Consider the following 21,753-nt stretch of genomic DNA (forward strand, 5'->3'; position numbering starts at 1 on the left):
GAGATCATGACCTGAGCCGAAATCAAGAGTTGTATGCTTAACCGACCAAGCCACCCAGGCGTCCCATCTGCCTTTATATTTTCTTTGTTTGCCTTCATGGGTAGAAATCTTCACTGCTCTTGGAGCAGAAAAAAATGTTTCCTTGTATTTTCTTATGGCTCCTTTTGGCATTTTTTACATGTAACATTTGAATTGATGTTGGTATATGATGTGACATTTAAGAACCTAACTGTGTTTAACGAATGCTTCTAGTCATCACAGAGTAACTCTCTGAGCAGTGATTGGGACGCTTTAGCACTGCTGTCTGAGGTGTCTGGGATGGGAAAGGTATGCCTTTGGGTGGGGGGGTGAGGTCATGTACTCTTATCAGCCCCCAGCCTGGAAGTGGGAGGAGAGGCATGGGCTGGTATGTGGCTCCTGGAGTGTCCTCGATTGTCCCCAGCACTGTCCAGTAGAGACTTTCCCAGTGGGCCCTGGGCCTTTAGAAAGAAGTCCAGTTGTGGAGCTGAGCCCTGGATCTAGGCAGTCCAGTCATTGACAGGCCACTGCTCAGAGCCTTACGTACTGTTCTGAGAGGGCGTCAGTTATGAGCACAGGGAGCTGATCTCTTGGGTTTTAAAGACTTGACTGCAGCCTGCCTTTTAGGTATGAGCTTGGATTGCTGGGACAGTCAACCTCAGTCCTTTCCATGGGGCATTACAGTCCAGTTCCTCTGCCCTTGGGGGGCCTCCCCTGTCATGGACACCCCCAACCCCACCCCCACTTGACCCAGTTGGCTCTTGACTCAGAAGACTATACCTTGCTCTGCTCATAACCTTGCCCCATCTCACTCTCAATGACCTGAATTAATTTTCTCTCATAAAGCCACCTCTTTTTTAAGAGGAATAGCTGAAGTTCTTGTCTTTTCCCTCGTGCCTTTCTGCTTTGATCAGCTTCTTCCTACCAAGTCGCCTATAGCCCCCATCTTTAGCTGCAGTGTTTAAGTAGCCTCTTTGGTTTCTCAGAAAAGCTCAAAGTGCGTGGCTCCTCCCTTTTAGCTTCGGAACTGCATTTCTTTCCTTATTACTCAGTGTCCACACCCAGGGCGGTTGCCTGGATAAAAATCTGCCCCTTTCCCTAGTCACCTTTTCAGGCCAGACATAGGCACCAGTGAGGAATGGCTTTCTACCCAGGCCCAGTTAGAAGCTCTTAATTCCTCAGTGGCCTGAGCCTCAGATAGTCTGAGCCTCTGGATCCTAAGTCTGGTTTTTTCCTTCCCTTCTCATTCATCTGCTAAGTTTGTTTATTGGGCACCACTAAGCAAAGTTAATGATTATTCCTGTCTTTAGCCAGAAGGGGAGAAGTTCTCTCCTGTCATCACCCATTTCTGTGAGGTTTTCAAGGACCTGGACCCACTTCCCAGGTTTGGCTATCCAACGCAGTCAAGGGAGAACCAGGCTGCTCTCATCCCAGCTGACACTAAGCAGCTTTGTGACGTTGGATAAGACAGCTTCTCTTGGGAGGTTAGACTAGATAATTTCAACTCTTCCGGCTGGGAGATCATATGAGGCAAGGAAGAGGGGAAAGTACGTGACTTGACTGTACCTGTTCTGAGGGTTCAGGAGAAGTCCATTCCTCAGTGGGAGTGGAGGAAAGTAGGTGAGGACTTTGGTGGAATCTGCCAGCTCTGAGGAACCCACCTCACTGATGACTGGATGAATACCATATGGGAAATACCTCTATCAAAGCGATTCAGAATCCTGCTCATCATTCAGACTGGGCTTGTCAGGAATCAGGTTCGGTCCACTTAATTTCTTCTTCTCCTTAGAAAAGTATGATGATCTGGGAACCTAACCTAAATGAGCACGTCAGCATGTTTATGGGTCTTTGTGTGGTCATAGGATCTCTTATGCTATATCCAGCACGGTGGTGGTAGAAGAGCAAACCTAAGCTTTTCCAGGTATTACTGTGGAGTTGAGTTCTGCTTTGTGACCTTTTACCCCACCCTGGCTTACCAAAGGTCACCTGGCCTTGGCTACAAGGTTACCTAGCCCAGTGCCTGGCACATGTTAGGCACACAATAAATATTTGTTAAGTGAATGTTGTGCTGTTACCCTGGGTGTACTACTAGTCTTCTGTCCCTTCTCTTCGTCCTGGCTGGCTTTCTTTCTCCCTTTGGTCTTGTCTTAATTATGATACGTGAAAAGCTCCTTAAAACAAAACAAAAAAAACCCACTTGCAGAATTTTGAGAAGTTGGTCCTGAACAGTTAGGACATCTTCTGGGATCTAATATAAAATACCTGTACTTTGGCTTTACGTCCTTTCTGCCGTCTCATTATGTATGCATCTTAGGGGTCAAGGAAACTGATTTTCATAGCTCTTGGAGTTGCATATGTATGTAATGCTTTGTTTGAGGGAGTGGGGTGGGGTGGAGGATGGAAGACCGTCTCATTAAGGGAATGTCTCTAGTTTGGCATATTAAAAAATTGAGGGATTTGAACTGGGCATTAGGATGCACCGACTTGAGGAGGAAGACTGAAAATAGAAATCCTTTCGTGAGAAAGTACACATGAAACAACTTTTTGGAGATGGCTGGGCTTTGGATCATTCCCATGAAGTGCTCACCTTTCTGCTGAAACATCAGAAGACTTCTTTTCACTTTCCTTTGAATGAATACAGTTGCCAGTTTCTACCCCAGTTCCATCCCTTTGGAACAGGAAGCTGGGGCTAAAATGTTAAACGGCTCTCCTGTTAATTCCCCTCTCCTTTTATACACCCCTTATAGGTATCTCCCATCCCAGTTGTGTCCATTCCCCAACTGGGGAAACCCTGGCTGATAAGAAATTCTGTTTAGCTATTTTCAGGCTCCTGTAGGCAACAACAGGCTTAGAAAAAAAGCCTCCTTTCTAAACCCTTGCTTTTGCCTAACATCCCCTGGCTGCTGTCCCCACATGACCCGAATAAACATGATCATGTGAAGCCAGTAAGGCTGTTTGTTTTAAATAGCAAGCATCTCGACTAAGCTCTGGAGCAGATGGGGTATTGGGGGCAAGGGAGAGACTGGCATTTGACTCTGTTCACCCCACTTTTATCTCTTGCTTACCCACCCCTGACGGAAAAGGTGTCTTCAGAATGCTCCTTTTCAGAGGAGTGCCTTCTTAATGTAATAGAGCTGGTACCTGACAAAGAGAGTCAAAAATTGGGCTTCGACCTCTACAAGAGACTTCAGGACTATATGAGTGCTATGACCACTTGAGGAAAGCCGACGGTATAGCTGGATGGAGCTCTCCGAGCATCTTGGGCCACTGGACAGAATAGTACAGTCTGACCCCAAACAAAATGAAAACTTGGTCAACGTTATTTCAGGTCACTATTATGTATATTACATACACTGTTTAGCACCCCACCCCAACACACACACCTATGTATTGCCTTTAAACTTCTCATTTTCCTTGGTTGTGCAGTGGGCCAGGCCCAACCACACTAGTAGCAGGTGGCAGACATCTAAAAGGAAGCAATGTCAGGACCAGCACAGATCTCGCCCTCCCAAGAAAAGGGCATTTATTCCAGGGCACCTGGGCTACGTTGTTCCCACCCCCTCCCCCACCTTCCTTTCCAGCTCCATTGTAAGCAAAGCTAGTGGCACCTGGACGTGTGTAATGGCCTCTGCTCAGCTACAAACTCTGGGGCATTAAATGTGTAAAGATCAGATCCCTCTGTAGACTGCTGCTGGCAAACAACCCCCTTCCTTCTGTTCACTAGGTTCTTGATTTCCAAGATCTGTGCAGATTTTCTTTCCTTAGTATGCATTATGCCCTCAAAGGAAGGGAGCAAAGCCAGCAGGCATGCATTTGTACCGGCTTTCTGTGCCTCTAAGCTAGACCCCCAAATAGGAACATACCTAAGGGCACAGTGGGGATGGAATAGAATGGGATGGGATGAGATAGATTGGCAGGGTGGTCTGCCACTCAGCTGTCCTCATAAAGTTTTGCTTTGTAGCTTTGTGTGATGGTGAAGCCCAGGCTGCAGGACCCTGAACCCAGCTGGCATTGTCCCACTCTGAACTGGTAGCAAAAAGAATCCGAGGCTAGGCCCCGAGGGCCATAGGACTGCTGGCATTAGGCCAGCAGAGCTGTACATGCTCCAGGGTGCCACCAGAGTGCCTTCAGCCGGCCTTTGTGTCACCACCAACTGTACTGGTGGGGCTTGTGTGGCCTGCACCGAAGAAGAACAGCGGGGTTTCAGGTGAAGATTTTGGAGACCCTGACGACAGTAAGTGGGCAGACCACTTCCCATGCAGGCAGTTTGATATTCCCCCATGATTTTTTTCGAATTGGGTGCCCTGCCCCAGAACTGCCTTCAGAAGAGTCGTCCATGGGGTCAAGGATAAATACTCCTCCCTCCAGGGCATGCAGCAACTGGAATACTGAGTGACTTTAGACAAATCCTCTCCGGTCTCTGGGCCTCAGTTTCCTTATCTGCAAAATGAGAGAATTTGGGTACCCTGACAAAGGTCTAACTTTCTGATTGTACCCGCAGGCGCCCCCAAATACTAGCGCAAGAGCGGCGGCCAGCGAGCGCCAGCCGGGGGTCCCGCCGTCTTGGCGAGCGCCGTGGACACCAGGCTGAGCGTCCCGACCCCACGCCCCGCCCGCGGCCTCAGTGGCCCAGCGGCTGGCAGGGCCAGGCTTCCGCCCTCCACGTTGTTGTTCCCGATTTGGGCCCCGCCCCCTTGGTCTGGGCTTCGGACGCCTTGCCTCAACTGCCCCCGCCCCGGCCCCAGAGCAAAGGGTGGCCTGTGGGCCATCCACATTAGACACGCGTGGACAAAGACAAGAATTTGGGGGAAGAAAAGAGAGAGACTTGGTTTTGAAGGGAGAGTGGTGAAGGGTAATGGGTAGGCCAGGGCACAACTGCAGAATTTCCCTCTCGGCGTCCCACCCTCCGTTCTTACAGTGGACCCATCCGCACCCACGAATGTGACCGTGTTAGACACTGGCCCTTTAAACAGAAGGCTGGCGGCGCGGGGTGTCCATGTGGAGCTGCTCCATGCCGTGTTGTCCTGCCCGCCCATTGGCCCGCGGCCCGGTGACGTCGCCTAATAGGATGCGAACGCACTGCGGGGGGAGGAACGGAGGCAAAACGCGGAACCGGATCATCACTCCGCTCCCTCCGCTAGTCTCTGGCAGCCTCCTGCCGTCAGCTCCGCCCACGGGCGGATCCCGGGGGAATTGCGACAGCCGGGTGGTTGCAGGAATTAGGTCACGTGTGGGTAGGGAGCGGAGACCCAGGGGTCAGGTCAGTCTCTACCATCGTAAGGTTTCCCTGACCTGGAATATCCTTATTTGAGCTAACTTAAGTCTTAAAATTTTCCACCCTTCTTTTCCTTCAGCAGGACACACTTCGTTGTGAATGACCGCAACACGCAGCCCTTGCTCAACTTGTGGCTTCCCATCGGGGCGGGGCGAGGCGAGAAAGCGGAAATGCAGGGCGCGAGCGGGGCTGGATATTCTCCCACCCCCACCCAGGCCACGTGTGCGCGCGCCGTCTATAGTGGGCGGGGCCAGCCCGCTCGGGACCCCGCCCCTCCCTTCCTGAGACGCCGCGGCCCTGCGGGCGGGGGCTCCGGTCCGGGCTTTGGCTGCGGCCCCGGTGTAGTAGCGGGGGCGGCGGCCGGGGGCAGCGCGGCTCCTTCCCTTGTTGTGTGTGTCGGTGCCTCCTCGCCATCTTGTTGCAAAGCCTTTTCTTGTCGGCGGGACTCCCGGGGGCCGCGGGGCGGGAGGCATCAGAGGAGGAAAAAGAGAGGGAGGGGAAGGAGGGAGGCAGTGCCGCCTTTTGTTTTTTTGCATCACAATTTTTTTAATTTGTAAATTATATTTTGCAAATATTTTGGGAAACAATTTTTTCTCTCCGTGCTCTCCCGTTCTTCCCTGCGGAGTGCGCTGCGCCGCCCAGCCCTGTCGCCCCCCGGAGGTGATCCCTCCCTCCTGCCTGCCCGCCAGCCTGACCTGTGCCCGGCTCGCGGGCCGCAGTCTCGGCCCCGGCGCGCCCCCGGCAGCTCTCGGCGCGATGAGCATAGAGACGCTACTGGAGGCGGCCCGCTTCCTGGAATGGCAAGCGCAGCAACAACAGAGAGCACGTGGTGAGCGGCCGGGCTGGGCCCCTGGGGCACCGGGGAAGGGGAGACGAGCGACCCTGGTCTGTGAACCCACGCGAAACCGCGGGCAGGACCCCTTCCCGGGCGGCCTGCGAAGCCGAGCAGCGCAAGGTTCCTCACAGGAGCCGCCGCCCGGGGAGGAATGTTAGGGGCAGTAAAATTAATTAATGAATTCATTACCGTGCAGTGAGGGACCCGGCTCCTGTGGGCGCCACCTCAGCTGCCTGCCACCCCGTGTGCACCTTTCCTGGGGGCTCCTTTCGCGTGGGTCAGCGGCGTCCTCGGTAGCGCCGAGGATGTGTGAGTCGGTGGGGGGTGGGGTGTGGAATGGTGTTGCGTGGGGGTGGCAGACCCGCGTGTGCGTGCGTGTGTGCACGGGGGAATGTGTGATGTGAGCCTCGAAGAGAGCGGATGAACGGACGTGTACACGGGCGAGTGTATAGTGCACACGAGTGGGCGTGTGTGTAACGGAGTGGGGGGTGGGAATTACTCTACGCCGAGCAGCTCCCCGGCTTCCCTGGCCCTGTGGGGAGGGTGCGGGGGGCGCTCCCGGCCGATCTACGCGCCGCTTGGGGCGGAGGCGGCCTTTGCAGAATGAAATGACATCGCGTGTCTTATGATCCTGGCCAGCCCCGCCTGACCCCGCCTCCCAGAGCTGGGCTGGGTCGCGCTTCAGGGGTTTGGGTGAGAGCTGGGCTGATTGGGTGTCTGCGAAACGGCCCGCAGGTCGCTGGGGGCAGTCCCCGGGCCCCCCTTGCTGCGCCCCACTTTAGCCGGTGTGGAATGTGGCGTGTCTGCGCGTTCCAAACCCGCTCTCGGCTGGAATGTTGCGTGTGCCTGCGTTCCAAGCCCGTTGGTTACACCGGGTGGTGACGTGGACGGGCCCCGCCTCCGACCACGTGCACGGGGGACACTCCCGCTGGGGACAGAGCGGCCCGGCCCCTCCCAGCTGCCTCGCGCTCGGCCGGGGGCGGGGCCTGGGCGGGGCTGGCGAGTGGCCTTGCGCCGGGTTGGGCCCTGGCTCCGGCCGCCGGGCACCTCCCAGGGAGAGCCGCTGGAAGGAGGAGCCGCTGAGCTCACCTGTCCATTCTCGCCCCAACCTCCTGTTTTTGATCCTGGGGCGAGGGAAACCCTCAGAATCGCAGGGCGACAGGACATTTAGAGCTCACATATGCCCACTGACGTTTTGGGGAACGTTCTCACCAGGACCTCCTGGCAATACTCCTAGCCACATTGTGGAATGAGCCAGGCTGAGAAGGGGCAAACTTTGGCGTTCCCTCGGCAGGAAACGAGGATTTCAGATGCTTCCCATCCCACCCGCTCTGTCGGTGGTCCCCAGCTTCAGGGCGCTGCAGGAATAGGGGTTGGAGGCAAAGACCTCCGTTTTCCGGACCCTTGAGAGGGCCTCGGCCCTGGATCGGTGTGTGTGCAGTATCCGGGGACTCATGTCCCCTCCAACCTCCCCTCCCCTCCTTCTGCCGGGTTCGTTGTGGTGGAGAGAGTGCTTCGCCCTCCTTTCCTTTCTCTCTGCCTATTGTTGCTTCAATGATGAGTCATGCAGGAGGTAGTAGTGTGTGTTTTGTGCGCGCGCGCCCTGCAGCTTTTGCCGCGGCCGCGGCGGCGGAGGGGGTGGGGTGGGGGGGAGCGGCAGCGGGCCAGGGGCGGGGGGAGCGGCGGGTCCGCCCGGCCTAGTCACTGGTCGACCGGCCTCTCAAGGTCAGGAGTCCCTCGAGATCTTTGAGACTGAGATGCTTGGGTTTTACGGAATTGATGGGCCGGGACATCGGCCAGCGTGCCCCTCCCCCTTATCTTCTGGGTCCCGAGCAGGGTCAGGCCCTGGACAGTGATGGTGGTGACCGAGAATGTCCTGTTTGCGGGCGCAGCGAAGGGGCGAGGGGAGGGGGCTACGTGCACAAGAATTGGAGAGACTTGAGTCACCTGCTGCCACCAGCAGAGTGCAATTCAGGAGTACCTATTGTGTCCTTGCTGTGTATCAGGCACTGTGCTAAGAGGTGAACAGGGTTGATCCTGCTTTTTCCCCAAGGGAACAACCACTTCACCTTCACTTTACCCTCAGACTGATTGGTCTTATGGGGAAGGGGAGAAGATTCCCCAACTGTCATCTCCCCCACCCTTTCCAAAATATGAAGTCCAGAGCTGACAGTAAGAAGGACAGGGATGATGTGTGCAACACTGTGAAGAGCCTGGGAATGGTTCTCTCCTAAGAAGTTGCAGAGCTCTCCCCTCCCCCAGGTGGTGAGAACTGGGGGCAGGGAGCTGAGCAGAGAGGCCCAGTTTAACTGACCACTCACAGTTCCTTCTTGGTGGGGCTGGGGGATGGATGGTGCAAAGCCAGATCTACTCCAAAAGCTCACGTGCAGATGGCTAGACTTAGCCCCAGCACGTCAATCTCAAATTCATTTTTTCCCCTTCCTTGAGGTTCTGTCTTCTGACTTGGGGTGGGGACAGTGGGAGAGAAGGGGTCATGTGTGGACCTGCTGACCAGAACTGCTTTCCTGGGTATGTACCTGATGAACAGCTCTGAACAGGGATCCTCTTATCCATGTCCCCTTTCAGTTTCAAGGGTGGGTTTCCTGAGTTAGACCAGCCGGATTGTTCCCATGATGCGCCTGAGAATGTGTGCGCACATGTATGTGTGAGAGGGAAAAAGTGGTCAGCGGGAGGGCCTGGTCATTTCCAGCTGAATTCATGGAGGTGGCTCAAATGGACCCTCTTCTACCTGACCTAGTCACATCCTGGGGCCTGCCTTATGTACCAAGTTTCCTATTAGCCTGAAGAAGGGGAGAACTCCCCCTGAACACGGGGCTACCTAGTGTAGACTCCTCAGGCCCCAGCCCTGTGCCTGCTGTGGCCCCTGAATCACCCCAGACGTGTCATGCTAACTTCTCTGGGGCCAGCGTCGTGGGCATGTTTGCGAGCGGGAGAGGGAGTGCACCCCTGGGTGCCGCAGAGCATTATTTTACAGAGCCTGAATCTGTTCTGTTCCTGAGGGAGTCCCCTGAGTGACTGCCAGCTTGCTCCCCCCACTTTGTTTCCCCCTCCCCAGGGCATAGGAAGAGGGTCACTGCTGGGTGGGGAGGAGGCAGGAAGCCTTGGTGGGCTGCATCTGGCCTGGGACACCCCCTCTTCACCACCAGTCAAGGTTTTTCATGCTGATCCAGGTGTGATACAGCCTGGCCATTCACCTGGGTCCCTCCCGGCACCTGTGAGGCATGGCTGCCTGACTCTGGAAAAGAGAGGGTAGGTGAGGTTGCCATCTCCTGGATGAGCTGTGGGTTCCTTTAAAATATGGGGAATATGAGGTTTACTTTGTCTGGGTTCCCAGGGCACCTGTCTTTGGGGCTTGGGGCCCTCTCTGTCCCACTGCTAATGGGAGAGTGGAACCCTGGTCCCAAAGCCAATGGAAGTTTGGGTCCCGGCTCAAAGGAATGAAGGTGGGCTGTGTTGGGCCCTGGAGCTGAGGGGAAGGGGATGGGAAGGGGGGAGGGGGGAGCAGGGTAGGGGATGGACTAGGTAGCTGGTCGGTGGCCTTGCGCAGACCACTCTGCCCGCGGGGTCTCTGGGCAGCTGGAGGGCAGAGAGCTGGTTTTCTCTGGGGCTGTAACAGAAGCCAGTGCCGGCCGGAAGGGCCTGGGAGAGCGCTGCCATCATTGGAGCAGGCCTGGCAGCTCCCCTTCCTGAAGGGCAGGGGCTACGGAAGAGGCCTGTGCTGCTGGGAAACCACTGAGCGCTTCCCTCTCACGACACCGCTCGACTTCCTCCTTCGCCCCTGCGGGAGGGAGGGCCTCCGAGCCGGCCGGGCTCACACTCACTTTGTCGGTTGGCCTAAGGGCCCCAGTGGGGGGGTTGATGCCCTCCTCCGTAGGGGCGTGTGTGCCGGCTCCGCTGTCAGCTCAGTCAGTCGGCAGTGTGGCCAATCCCGGACCGCAGGAGCGCTGGTTGACCAGCCGGCTCCCTGGCCTGGGGGCTACGGCTGCTCCCCAGGGTCCCTGCCCAGCCCTGTGGCCAGGGAACCGGAATGGTGGGGCCTGGAGAGCACCGGGCAGGGTGGAGATGGAGAGGTACTTCTGGCTCAGGAAGGGCTCTCCCCTTCCCCTGGTCCCAGCCAGCTCCAGAGCAGGCCTCACCTTGCAGCAGGGCTTGCAGCCGAGATGCTGAACGGACAGGTGCAGGGCTGTTTTCCTTTCCTCTTTGCTTGCCTCTTACACTCTGGCTGTGCTGCTGGTGGGGGGGTGGCTGGGGAGGGATTTGGGAGCAGTGAATTCTAGCACACAAAGGGCAGAGGAGGGCCGAATGTGTTTTGTGTGGTTGCTGAGGAAACCAGACACTGGGCCCTGGCCTGGGACTCCTGGGCCTGATGTCCTCATGTGCGAACTGAAGGTGATGTCCCAGCCCTGCCTGTGGCATGGACTCTTGTGAGGACCCAGGTGTGTGTGTGTGTGTGTGTGTGTGTGTGTGTGTGTGTGTACAGACGCCTAGTTAGCATGTGCTTACACAGCAGGTATGGGCATCTGCCAGGTGTCAGGATTCCTGGCTGGGTCTGGTTTCAGTGTTACCTGTGACTTGCTCTGTGACTCTCAGTAAATCACTTTGCCTCTCTGAGCTCATTTATTTCATCTTGAAATGAAGATGCTGCCTGCCCTCTGGAAGGTACTTGGTAAAAACTGTTGAAGGCCTTCCTCAGAAGCTATGATCTGTCCACCCCTCCTCCATTCTCCTGTAGTGGCGTGTGAGGTCTTTTCACTGACTGGCCTCTGCCCACCTTATGGGGTGACAGCACCCCACTCCCCTCAGCCTTGTTGTTCCTGAACTTCCCTGCACCAGCCTAACCCCTCAATCTTCAGGTTGCCAGGCCTCCAGCATCCTCGCTGACCACTCCTGCTCTTTCTACAGCCTCTCTCCTCTCCCAGCCTAGATTGTTCTCTGTTACTTGTCCTTCCCCTCATCTAAAGGCAGAGACTAGGTCTCTTCTGTTGTTCACTGCTGTGCCCCCCGGCACTTAGCCCCAGTGCCTGGCTGGCTGTAGATAGGTATTTGTGGTGTCTCAGGCTGAGCACTGACTGGGACAGGGTCAGAGGCCGCGTTACGCTTGAAAGACTTCAGAAGCTGCAGGCCAGGACTGCCGGCCCGCTGAGACGCCCCTTGTGTTCTCTCTGCACAGAGGAGCAGGAGCGGCTCCGCTTGGAGCGGGACAGAGAGCAGGAGCAGAAGAAGGCCAGCAGCCTGGCCAGGCTGGCCCACGCCCTTCCTGTGGAGGAACCCCGCATTGAAGCACCACCCCTACCTCTGTCCCCCCCAGCACCCCCCCCAGCACCTCCACCCCCACTTGCCACCCCCACCCCACTGACTGTCATTCCTATTCCAGTAGTGACCAACTCTCCTCAGCCTCTGCCCCCGCCCCCACCACTGCCTCCTGCAGCCCAGCCTTTGCCCCTGGCGCCTCGCCAGCCAACCCTGGTTAGCACCCCTGGACTCAGCATTAAGGAGTCTGCTCCCTTGCCCACCAGGCCACAGGTGCCCAACCCTGCTCCCCTGCTGCCAGACTCCAAGACCACTGGCAGCCCCAAACCTTTGCAGCCCCTCCCCACACCCATCCTGACCATAGCACCTCACCCTGGAGTTCAGCCCCAGCTGGCCCCCCAGCAGCCACCCCCACCCACTCTTGGGACCCTGAAGTTGGCACCAGCCGAAGAAGTCAAATCCAGCGAACAGAAGAAGAGGCCTGGGGGGTGAGTGAGGTGTGGCCGAGTCCAGGCTGGTGGGATGGAGAGCTGCCCACACTCTGGGCTGTGTGTGCAAGAGAAAGTAGTCCCTCCTAAGCTCATCCTTCAAAGCCATGTCCTTTCTCTCCCACTGAGAAGCATCATACTATATTTGGACAGTTCTCACTGTGCCTATGTCCATTCCCCATTTCCTCTGTTGTTGTCAGGCTTCCGTGTTCTCTGACCCCCTCAAGGATGGGCCGATGGCATTGCCAGGCCTTTGGACAGAGTATTGGATTGGGGATCTCTTGGGTGAGGGCTGGGGTCAATTGGCTATTTCTGTGAGCCCCAGGAGGCCTTCTGTCTCCTCACAGGTGGACAAGGGCAGGATGGAGGATTAAAGGGATTGTGAATTATGAGCATACATGTGCCTTCCAGGGGGTATACGCGCCTCCGCACAGGGTGAATCTCTCCCATTGCTGCTTTGTACGGCGAATAAACCACCTGTGGCATTTGGGGAGTGGGGGCAGGAAGGCCACCTAATTGGGCCCTCCTCCCTGAACCTCCTTTCCTGTCCGTCTGGGTTTCAGGATCGGAACCAGAGAAGTCCACAACAAATTGGAGAAGAACAGGTGTGTGCGCGCGCGTGCGTGTGGGCCCGCCCCGCCCCCTACCGGGACTGGTCCCACCCTTGGTCCCCCAAGCTCTCCTGGGGCCTGCTCCCCCCCCCCCCCCCCCCCCCCCCCCCCCAGGCGCTGGCTAACCAGCGCCACTCCGTCTTCCCAGGAGGGCCCATCTGAAGGAATGCTTTGAGACCCTGAAGCGCAACATCCCCAACGTGGATGACAAGAAGACGTCGAATCTGAGTGTGCTGCGGACAGCGCTGCGGTACATCCAGGTATGGGGGAGGGAGGCACCGCCGAGAGGAGGGCGGGCGGTGGCCACAGCGCCAGCTTCCTCCCCACTCCCGCCCGCCCTCTTCCCCTCGCCGCGGCCCCGCCCCGCCCCGCCCTGCCCTCGCTCCCTCTCCGGCTCCCCCGCCCGCCTCCACGCGGGCGCTGAGCACATGGCCTGGTTGACGTCAGCGGGGCTCCCCGCCCGCCAGGGGGCGGGGGGACGGGCGCGCGTGCGCGGGGGAGGGCGGCCGCGGCGTTCCCCTCTCCCCCTTCGCCCGCCGGGCCGCCCCGCAGAGCCCCGCCATCTGCGCCGCCCCCGCAGCTCGGTCCCCCGGGGCCCGGGTCCGCGCTACCACCTTGCGTTGTTAATGCACCCGCGGGTGAGAAGGGCGTGGCGCGGCCCCGGCGCCTCCACCGCGCCCGCAGTGCCTGGGCGGGAACCCGGACTCGGCCCGAGAGTCTGTAGCTCGTGGTGGGGTGGGGAGTCGCCTGGGCGTGGCTCCCTGCAGACGGCGGCGCGCCGGTGAGGCCCCCCCCCCACTCTGACCCCAGAATGATTAAGAGCCTTCCAGTGAGAGCACTGAGGTGCCACGACTCGAGTTTGGGGGTTAAACCGGGGAAATGTGGTGGTCTGGGTGACCAAAATAGTCCTGGGGTCACCGAACCTTTCAAAAATTACGCTCTCTTGCCTGGGTTTTTAAAAGCCCCTTTTCAAGGGGCCCTCCTGGCCGTGTGTTCCTCTCCCTTTTGGGCACTGGCTTCCCTCCGCAGTACGGGGTGGGGGGCTCCCGCCAGATAAGACAGTTGCCATGACGGCCCCGTGTCTCGGTTTCCCTGGAAACCGGCCGAGGGTTCCGTGTGCCGGGAAAGAAGCTGTGGGGGTGGGGCGGGCGGCTACGCTCGGCTGCCGCGGAGACAGAGTCGGAACCGAGCCGTTGGGGAGTGGGAGGGACTTAGCGCTGCCTACCCGCGCGGGGTGGGGGCGGGGGAAGCTTGGGGTCCCCCTGTCCGCGCGCTTGGGCAGCTGTTGGGGGGGCGGGCAGCGACAAGGTCCCGCTGGGGTGGGGGTCAGGGAGGGTCCGACCGAAGTAGGAGCCAGAGGCATGGCCGTACCCCTCCCCCGGCCAAGACTGCGGGGTCACAGCCCTGAGGTAACCGGAGCCTGACTCGTTCGGGGGGGTGGAGGCGCTGCTACGCGACTGCTCCCAGCCGGCGGCTCCCCCCCCCTGCCTCCCGCGAACGCGCGCCCTTCCGCCCGCCCTGCGGGTGAGGGGGAGTGGCTGGCGCGCCTCCAGGCTGCTTCCCGGCACCCGAGAGGGGCGGAGCCGGGCTCGGGGATTGGCGGGGCCGGGTTGGGGGCGGGGCTTCCGCGCGCTGAGCGGTGGGGTGCCGCGGGCTGGGAGTGACGCTGCAAAGCCGGGTCCGCGTGGGTGCGCGCGTGCTCCGGGAGGGGCGGGGCCTCGCTTGCGGCAGGTCTGGCCTCGGAGGAGGAGGGGCCCGAGGGGTGGGGATTGGAGGGTCCCCGGGAGGCCTACTTCCTACATGTTTTTGTAGAACGTGATCTTGAGAATATTACTGGTTCTTCAGTTATTCCTAATCATATGGCCTAGGAGCAAATCCTTGTCAAGTGCTGTGACGTTCTCTTGACTATCAGTTTTTTTCTGTACTGCCACTTTGCTAAATAGGAAAGAAAAAGTATCTCCGTCATGGGGATGTTAGGAGGATGCATCCTCTATAAGTACCAACTTCATAGCAATTACTGAGACACAGGAAGGATGGAATAGCACATTCCACTTTATAGACACATACTTAGGAAGGGGAGCCTTGTTTGCGTGACAATTGAAAATAAATTGGAAATAGAGACTCAGTAGAACCAGCAGGCATGGGCCTGGGCTGAGTAGGCAGTTAGGATTACCCAGGCTGTTCCTAAGAGATATTTGTCCTGGGGCAGTGGAAGCAGAAATAGAATACTTAACAAGGCTTTCTAAATCCTTAACCTCACTCATATATTTATTCATTTAGGTACTTTGGACAGCTCTGTGTCGGACTCTGAGAATAAAGCAGGAAGCAAAGAAAAAAGCGTGGGTCTGTGTCTTCATAGGTTTGGTCTTGATGGCAGATTATAAACAAACAAAACAAAGGACTGTGCCATGAGGATGTAAAACGGTCCAGGATCACAGAATCTGTTCTAGGGAGTGAGGGAAGTTGTTGCTGAGGAAGGGGCATTCGAGCTGAGACCTGAAGGTTTCAGGGTGACCTAGGCAAAACAGAGGGCAGAAGGCCCAGCGCAGGCCAGTTTCTCCAACAGGGGGGAGCAGGAGGCAGTTTTGGAAGTTAAAGGTGGTCGTGAGGGTTGCCACGTGGAGATGGAGGCAGCAGGGCACTAGATGGGAGTCAAAAGGGAGTAGTAGAGAGACCACGTTAGCTCTGTAGACTGAAGGCTTTGGGTGTGTGCTGAGGTGGGAAGCTGTAGCCCCCAGGCAGACGCAGAGTGGCTAGGAGGTGCGAAAGGGTTTGAAGAAAGCCACAGTGAAGTGGACAAAAACAGGAAGAGGAGTAGGCAGGTAGCAAACTGTGCATCCAGGCAGTCTTAGGAAATGTGTTTAAAATGAAGCAATGTGGACAAAAATGAGACTCTGGGGAAACTTTCCAGTGGCCTCTGGGCCTGTGGAGAACTGGGCTCGTTAAGAAAAAGAGGTCTTGACCTCTGAGTTTCTCCCAGAGCCAGAAATCAACTCTCCTTGCTGGTGGGTAGAGTTCAGGATGGTCACTTCAAGCCCCCAGCAGCCAGGTTCAAGTGAGAGCTGACTCACCCTAGGCCCTATCATTGGTATGGCCTCATCTGATGTCATGTCCAGCAAACTGGCCTCTCAGGGTAGAGCCAGGTGAGAAGCCATCCCTGTGTGTGTGTGTGTGTGTGTGTGTGTGTATTTGCATGTGCCTCTTGTGTGTAACGGAGGGATCTTTCTGGCAGAACTGTGGCGAGAAGCAGGTTAAATCTCAAAAGCCAGGATGTAGGGGAGGCCATGTGTGGCCTGGGACTGCGGGCAGAATTGTAAAGCTACCAGGTTTCAGGCCAGAACAGAGTATGGTTGTATCTGGGTTATGTGTTGCAGGCACTAATGGTTTGAGGCATTTCTGAGTGGTGAGATCAGAAATACAAGGAGTTTGGGGCTCCCGGAGGGAGTGGGTGAAGTTGAGGATCTTGCCATACCCAGGAGGGGCGAGGGGCAAGTGAACAGTCAGTTAGGCTGCTGTGAGACTGCTTGTAGTAAATGGAATCGGGGCAAACTCAGTCCATGGGGTGACTGATTCCCTGTGACAGAGGGACAGGACAGAGGTGGGAATCCACATGCCCACATCCTGACAGATCCTTCCCCCAGGGCTAAGATACGCATAGTTCTGTCCTGGCCGCTGGTAGGTTTGAGGGGAAAAAGCTAATTATGGAATAGTCCTTGCCCTTACTCACTGCGTTTTACGGGGACTGTGTGTACTGAGGTGGGAAAACAAAACATGAAGTTTTTAGGGGTCATCTGAGCCAATGTCTGATTAAGTACTGATGGTCTTCTTAAGTGCTTGAGTGTGGGCTGCCGCGTCAGGAAGAGCTCAAGGGCCTGGGACAGGGAAGGGTGGTGGGAGCTCGGGTGTGGGCTTGGAACACAAGCAGATAAGATGCAGGGGGGGCGAGAAAGGAGGATCTGTGTGTGGGATGGGGTTCAGAGAGGAGAACCAAGACGAGCTGGAGAGTTTGGTGTGTGCAGGGTCCATGGGTTCTGCACCTGCCGGGACCGGCAAACCTTGGAAGCCAGGAGCTCAGGAGCAGCGCAGGTTCGGAGGTTTTGGGGTGCAGCAGGGCAAGCGTGTCCGTGTTCAGTGGCCCCAGCGCTCGTGACGTGCCTGGGCTAAGGAGAAGCTGGCAGCAGGGAGGTCTGCAAGACTTCGAGGAGTCCGTTTAATAGGGCGTCAGAGTCAGGAGGTCATGGAGGACACAAGCTGGCCTTTTGGAGCTGCAAATAAGTCCTGTGTGAGGGGAAACTGGAGACACTTCCGACAGGAGAGGCTCGGCTCATGGCCCCTGTGTGAGCACCCCCCACACGCACAGCTTCCTGTGGCCCGGACAGCCTTGGGCTCCGTGGCCAAGGGCACTCCCTCCTGGTGCTCTTAGTGAGGGGGGTGGCCTCAGAGTCACGGGGCAGGGCCAACCCGGAACCTGGGGTGAAGGACAGAAGTGTCTCTGGTGGTGCTCAGTGTCAGAGGTGATCAGAGCAGCTCAGCTACAGGTGTGGAAGGAGGGGGCATGGTCCAGGGCTGGGGGATCCGTCAGCAGCCTGGGGACTCTGGAGGGCGGCAGGCGGGGTGAAACCAGTGTTGGTGAGAGGCAGCGCAGGTAGGCACCTTGGGGAGCGGCCCAGGGCCGGGCGGAGGGTGCAGACCAGCAGCTGCCCGCGCCGAGCCAGACAGAGGCAGGTGGAGAAGAAATGTGGGGGGCGGGGGGGACTCCTCAGGGACACTGGAGGAGACTAGGGAATGATGCTGTGGAGAGAGGGGCAGGATCGTTGGGGGTTCTTTGGGGAATGAGTTCCAAGGAGGGTAGCTTGAGGCACGGTGACTGCGCTGTTTGAGTGTGCCGGGGGCCTTGAGCGGCCTTGAGCGAGAAGTGTTTCCCCTTCTGTCCTCCGCAGGATGGAGCAAAGAGGCTGCAGGGCAGGTGGATGGGGCCAGAGGCCAAGAAGCTCCTCCGGACAAAGTTGTTGTGGGTGGGGGCGGGGGAGGGCGTTCATCCCGGGGACGAGCTGACCTGCAGCTGTGCTTTCTGTCCGTGGTGCCTGCTGGAGAGCCCGCAGTGCACAGGCCGGGGGGCCTCGTGGGGCCCCGGGCGCGGACCAGGGGCGGGTGTGGTCTCCCGCAGCCCCCTCACTGCAGACCTGGCCCTGGGGGCTGAGTGGCCAGGAGACCAGCGTGGCCGTGGGGAGAGGTTTCCGTACTGGGGGCCCTCTAGCTCCTGCTCAGGGTATCCTTCGGGCCCTTGCCTTGTTCTCCAGTCTCTGAAGAGGAAGGAGAAGGAATATGAGCATGAGATGGAGCGCCTGGCTCGGGAGAAGATCGCCACACAGCAGCGGCTGACAGAGCTCAAGCATGAGCTGAGCCAGTGGATGGACGTGCTGGAGATCGACCGCGTGCTCCGGCAGACCGGCCAGCCCGAGGACGACCAGGCCTCCACCTCCACAGCCTCTGGTGAGCCCGCCCCTCCCTGGCCAGGCCCTCCCCGCCCCACCCCGCCCCCCGGCTCCACGCCCCCCAGACCCCAGGGGCATTTACTCCTCCAGCCTCGGGTTTCCCAAGCCCTTCTGACCTGTCCCTGTCCCCTGCCCCCCCACAGAGGGTGAGGACAACATAGACGAGGATATGGAGGAGGACCAGACCGGCCTGGGCCCACCTAAACTGAGCCATCGCCCCCACCCGGAGCTGCCGAAGCCACCGCCCAGCGCCGCCCCTGCGCCTCTGCCTCCCCATGCACACCCGCACTCCCAGCCTGTGGCCCTGTCCCCCGTCCCCCTGCCTGGGCAGCAGCCGCCAACACAGCAGAAGACCGCTCTGCCGGCCCCTCCTCCCCCACCGGCTGCCCCTGCGCAGACGCTGGTGCCGGCCCCAGCCCACCTGGTGGCAGCAGCTGGCGGGGGCTCCACGGTCATCGCCCACACAGCCACCACCCATGCCTCAGTCATCCAGACTGTGAACCACGTTCTCCAGGGCCCGGGCGGCAAGCACGTCGCCCACATTGCGCCCTCAGCCCCCAGCCCTGCTGTGCAGCTGGCGCCCGCCACGCCCCCCATCGGCCACATCACAGTGCACCCTGCCGCCCTCAACCACGTGGCCCACCTCGGCTCCCAGCTGCCCCTGTACCCGCAGCCCGTGGCGGTGAGCCAGCCCGTGGCGGTGAGCCACATTGCCCACACCCTCTCACACCAGCAAGTGAATGGCACAGCCGGGCTGGGGCCCCCAGCCACGGTCATGGCGAAGCCGGCCGTGGGGGCTCAGGTGGTGCACCACCCCCAGCTGGTGGGCCAGACAGTGCTCAACCCTGTGACCATGGTCACCATGCCCTCCTTCCCGGTCAGCACGCTCAAGCTGGCTTGAGGAGGAGGGCCACTCAGAGGCCCCCAGTGGGGGCAGGGAGGGGGAACCCGTCCCCCACTCTCTCCCACCCACCAGCTCCACACATTCCAGCCAGGCCGAGGCCCGCCGCACCCACCCCCACCCCCAGGCCTCTTAGGGGAAGGGGGTGCAGAGACTCTGAGCCAGGGGAGGGCGGGCCACCCCGGGGAGCTGGGCACGGGGCAGGGGGTCTGCCCTAGGACTTGAGCATGTGATGAGACACTCTGGTGAATGTGCCACTCGCCTGGCCTGGTGCCGGCTCCAGTGCCCTTCCTGCCTCCCCACCTTGTCTCCTGAAGCCCTGCGCCGTGGGTGTTGTGTTTTGCCGACCTCCCCGCCCTGCCTGCCTCCCAGTGCTGCCGCTGCTCGTGAGGGGGCCGTGGGCCCGGGGCCTCCGTCCAGAGCCTCAGCCTTCGCTTCCCAGGCCTTTCCGGGGCTGGGGTGGGGGGGGGGGAGCAGGCAGGGAGCAGAAGGAAAGCAACTTGGCCCAGAAAGCTGGGTGGGAGGGGGGCACTGCTCTGAGTGCAGGTGACAGATCCTAGGATGGGGCTGTGCTGCGGTCCCATCCAGGCAGGTGGGCCCCCCGGCTTAGGGCTCTCCGACCCAGCTGCGGTCACTGATTCGTTACCGCAGAAGCTAGTTAAGAGGAGTCGCTACCAACAACTACCCCATGCTGTTGCTAAGCTCCCTGAGGTCCCCCCGTCCCCGTCCTCGGTCCTTGCCACTGGGCTCCTGACCTCGGGAGGGTAGGCTGAGGGTGGGGGCTGGGAAGGAAGGGCTTGGCTGGCCTGTTGCCATGCTGGCCCTTCCCACCACTGGCCTGGGTCTGGGCTGAGGAGAGAGCTCTGGACCGCCTGGCCCCACCCCTGGGCCTGGCTTTTGGCTTCCCAAAGGCAAGAGGGGATGGGGTGCTGTCGCATCGGCCGCCCTGCTTCCCTGGCCTCTGCTCAGTGCTATGTGCTCCCCCGAGTGCCTCCTGTAGCCTCGAGCTGGCGTCTGGTCTGGGTTCTGGGAGCCTGAAGCCACACTGCTGAGGCCCTCAGGAAGTCAGAATCTGGGGTCTGGGCCAAATGCCCAGGGCCCTTTCCAGATGCCCTGGGCGGGGACCTGTAGAGCAGGGAGGAGGGCTGCTACTTCTGCCCCAACTAATCTGTCTCTGGCATCATCTCTGTCTTTCCCCTGAACATCCACTTTCCTCCAGTGCGCTCTTCTGAGTGTGCCACAACCTTCCTCTCAGGAAGGTCCTTCGTTGGATCTAGGGCAGGGCTGAGCTTGGGGTGGGGAGGAGTGAGGGGGCCTGTGTGCAGGGCCTGCTGCTTTCCCTGCCTCTGCCAACTGCTTTGGCTTCTCTTTTTATGTGGGTATTTATTACAAGTGGCCTTGTGTCAGACACACTCAGTTGTACACACATGCACACTCGCCTCCCCACCTGGACACACACAGTGGCCAGTGGCCTTTCAATGTGGGGAGGGGAAGCCAGTGTCCCCAGGTGTGACCTTTGCTTTGATAGGCAGGGGGAGTGACCTGCAGGGTACTGAGGAGGCTCACAAAGGTCTTGAACAGATTTGGACACCTCAGAACTCTGTTCTTTCCTAGTCCTGGAGACTTCCCCGGGGCCTGTTCTCCGTCTCACCTGGGGTGGGGAAAGGGAAGGCCTCTGGTCATCTAGAAGCCCCCAGGAGGGAGCCTCACACCCGCCCCAGCATAGCACTCCCCACCCCACCAGCTTGCTGCCTTCCTGCCCCTGCAGCCACCACCCGCCACCCTGGTTCTTGAGGAAACCAGCGCCTGCTCTTCCCCGAGAGATTACAACTGAGGGAGTCTGATGGGCCTGGTGCCCAGGGAACAGAGAAGCATTGGGGAACCTGCCCTTTCCAGCTCTGCTCACCTCGCATTCTGAGGCCATTCCGGAGTTGAAAGCGTGTCAGCCAGGGGCCTCTCGGGCCTGCACAGATACCTCATCCGCCCGCTCACCGCCCCCGCCCCTCCCCACCCCAGCAGTGGGGGCCTTTGAATCTAGTGCCGAATGACTATGTCCAGATTGGTGATGATGGGTGTTGTTGCTGTTGTTTTTGTTGTTGTTTGTGAACGCTGTGATGCTGTGTGCCCGAGAGGGCAGCCGCCGCCCAGCCCTCCCTTGGGCATCTATCTCCCCTCTGAGAGCTGTCAGGACCACATCTGTCCTCACCCTGTGGGACCGCCAGCCCCTCCCCCTCCCTAGCCCTTCCAGCCTGGGGGACGCGTGCGTGCACACACATACACACACACACACACCTTACCTCTCATGCGTGTTTTACTTTTTGATGTTAAGAGTGGCTCACTGGCTGGGAGCCTTTACCTCGGGGAGAGGGGGAGGTTGGTTCCTTGGGGGGCCAAAGAAGGGCAGGGAGTGCCTGGAGGGGAATGAGGGGTCATCATAACCCCTGCTCTCCAGGAACAGCTTCTCCCCCATCCCAGGGTTCCATCCCCACCCCCCAAAGAGGTGGCCCTTGTTTACAGTGAGGACTCGGTCACTGTGTCTCCGTTTCCTGAAATACAAACTGTAGCGACCCCAGACTGTAGAGATTTTTATGTGTTTGGATACATCTGCTGTGTGGGAAAAAAAAAAAAAAAAAAAACCCTACAAAAACCCTAATTTTGTACATATTGTATTTTTACTATTGAACTGTATTCTAGTGGCTGTTCATGCTCCAAGACTTTAGGTATTGAGACATGAATACTATCCATGTAATAAGCACTTGCCTGGAATAAAATATAAAACTGAAATAAACCTGCACTGAAACCAGAGATGGAGCCGCCAGGCTGCAGCATCCGGGTCACTCTGTTGCAACAGGAGGCCTC

General features: G+C 58.5%; 2 protein-coding genes across 10 annotated transcripts in view; one reads left to right on the forward strand and one right to left on the reverse strand.

The window, feature by feature from the left end:
• The first annotated feature begins 5,610 nt into the window (after positions 1–5,610).
• Positions 5,611–21,699, forward strand: MNT (MAX network transcriptional repressor). Of its 3 annotated transcripts, none has more exons than XM_025851212.2 (6): positions 5,611–6,122; positions 11,320–11,887; positions 12,451–12,492; positions 12,647–12,758; positions 17,799–17,991; positions 18,137–21,699. In XM_025851212.2, exons 1-6 carry the CDS (start codon positions 6,050–6,052, stop codon positions 18,892–18,894), a joined length of 1,746 nt encoding a protein of 581 aa, XP_025706997.1. In that variant the 5' UTR covers positions 5,611–6,049; the 3' UTR covers positions 18,895–21,699. The 3 variants fall into 3 exon arrangements, with proteins under 3 accessions (XP_025706997.1, XP_025706996.1, XP_025706998.1); XM_025851211.2 differs by lacking the exon at positions 5,611–6,122 and adding an exon at positions 9,901–10,324; XM_025851213.2 differs by lacking the exon at positions 5,611–6,122 and adding an exon at positions 9,901–10,219.
• Positions 14,845–21,753, reverse strand: part of SGSM2 (small G protein signaling modulator 2) — a 43,758-nt gene continuing 36,849 nt past the window's right edge. For all 7 annotated transcript variants that reach the window (XR_012374387.1, XM_025851364.2, XM_073879267.1 and 4 more), the window contains one exon: positions 14,845–17,801. Coding sequence is in view for 6 of the 7 variants with exons in the window: in XM_073879271.1 (XP_073735372.1) it covers positions 17,752–17,801 (50 nt within the window). In the remaining variant the exon portion in view is untranslated. The remainder of the gene's footprint in view (positions 17,802–21,753) is intronic.

The sequence above is a fragment of the Callorhinus ursinus genome, unplaced genomic scaffold (assembly GCF_003265705.2).
Source record: "Callorhinus ursinus isolate GAN/ISIS: 27379988/994484 unplaced genomic scaffold, GSC_fseal_2.0 scaffold34, whole genome shotgun sequence".
NCBI classification, from domain to species: Eukaryota; Metazoa; Chordata; class Mammalia; order Carnivora; family Otariidae; genus Callorhinus; species Callorhinus ursinus.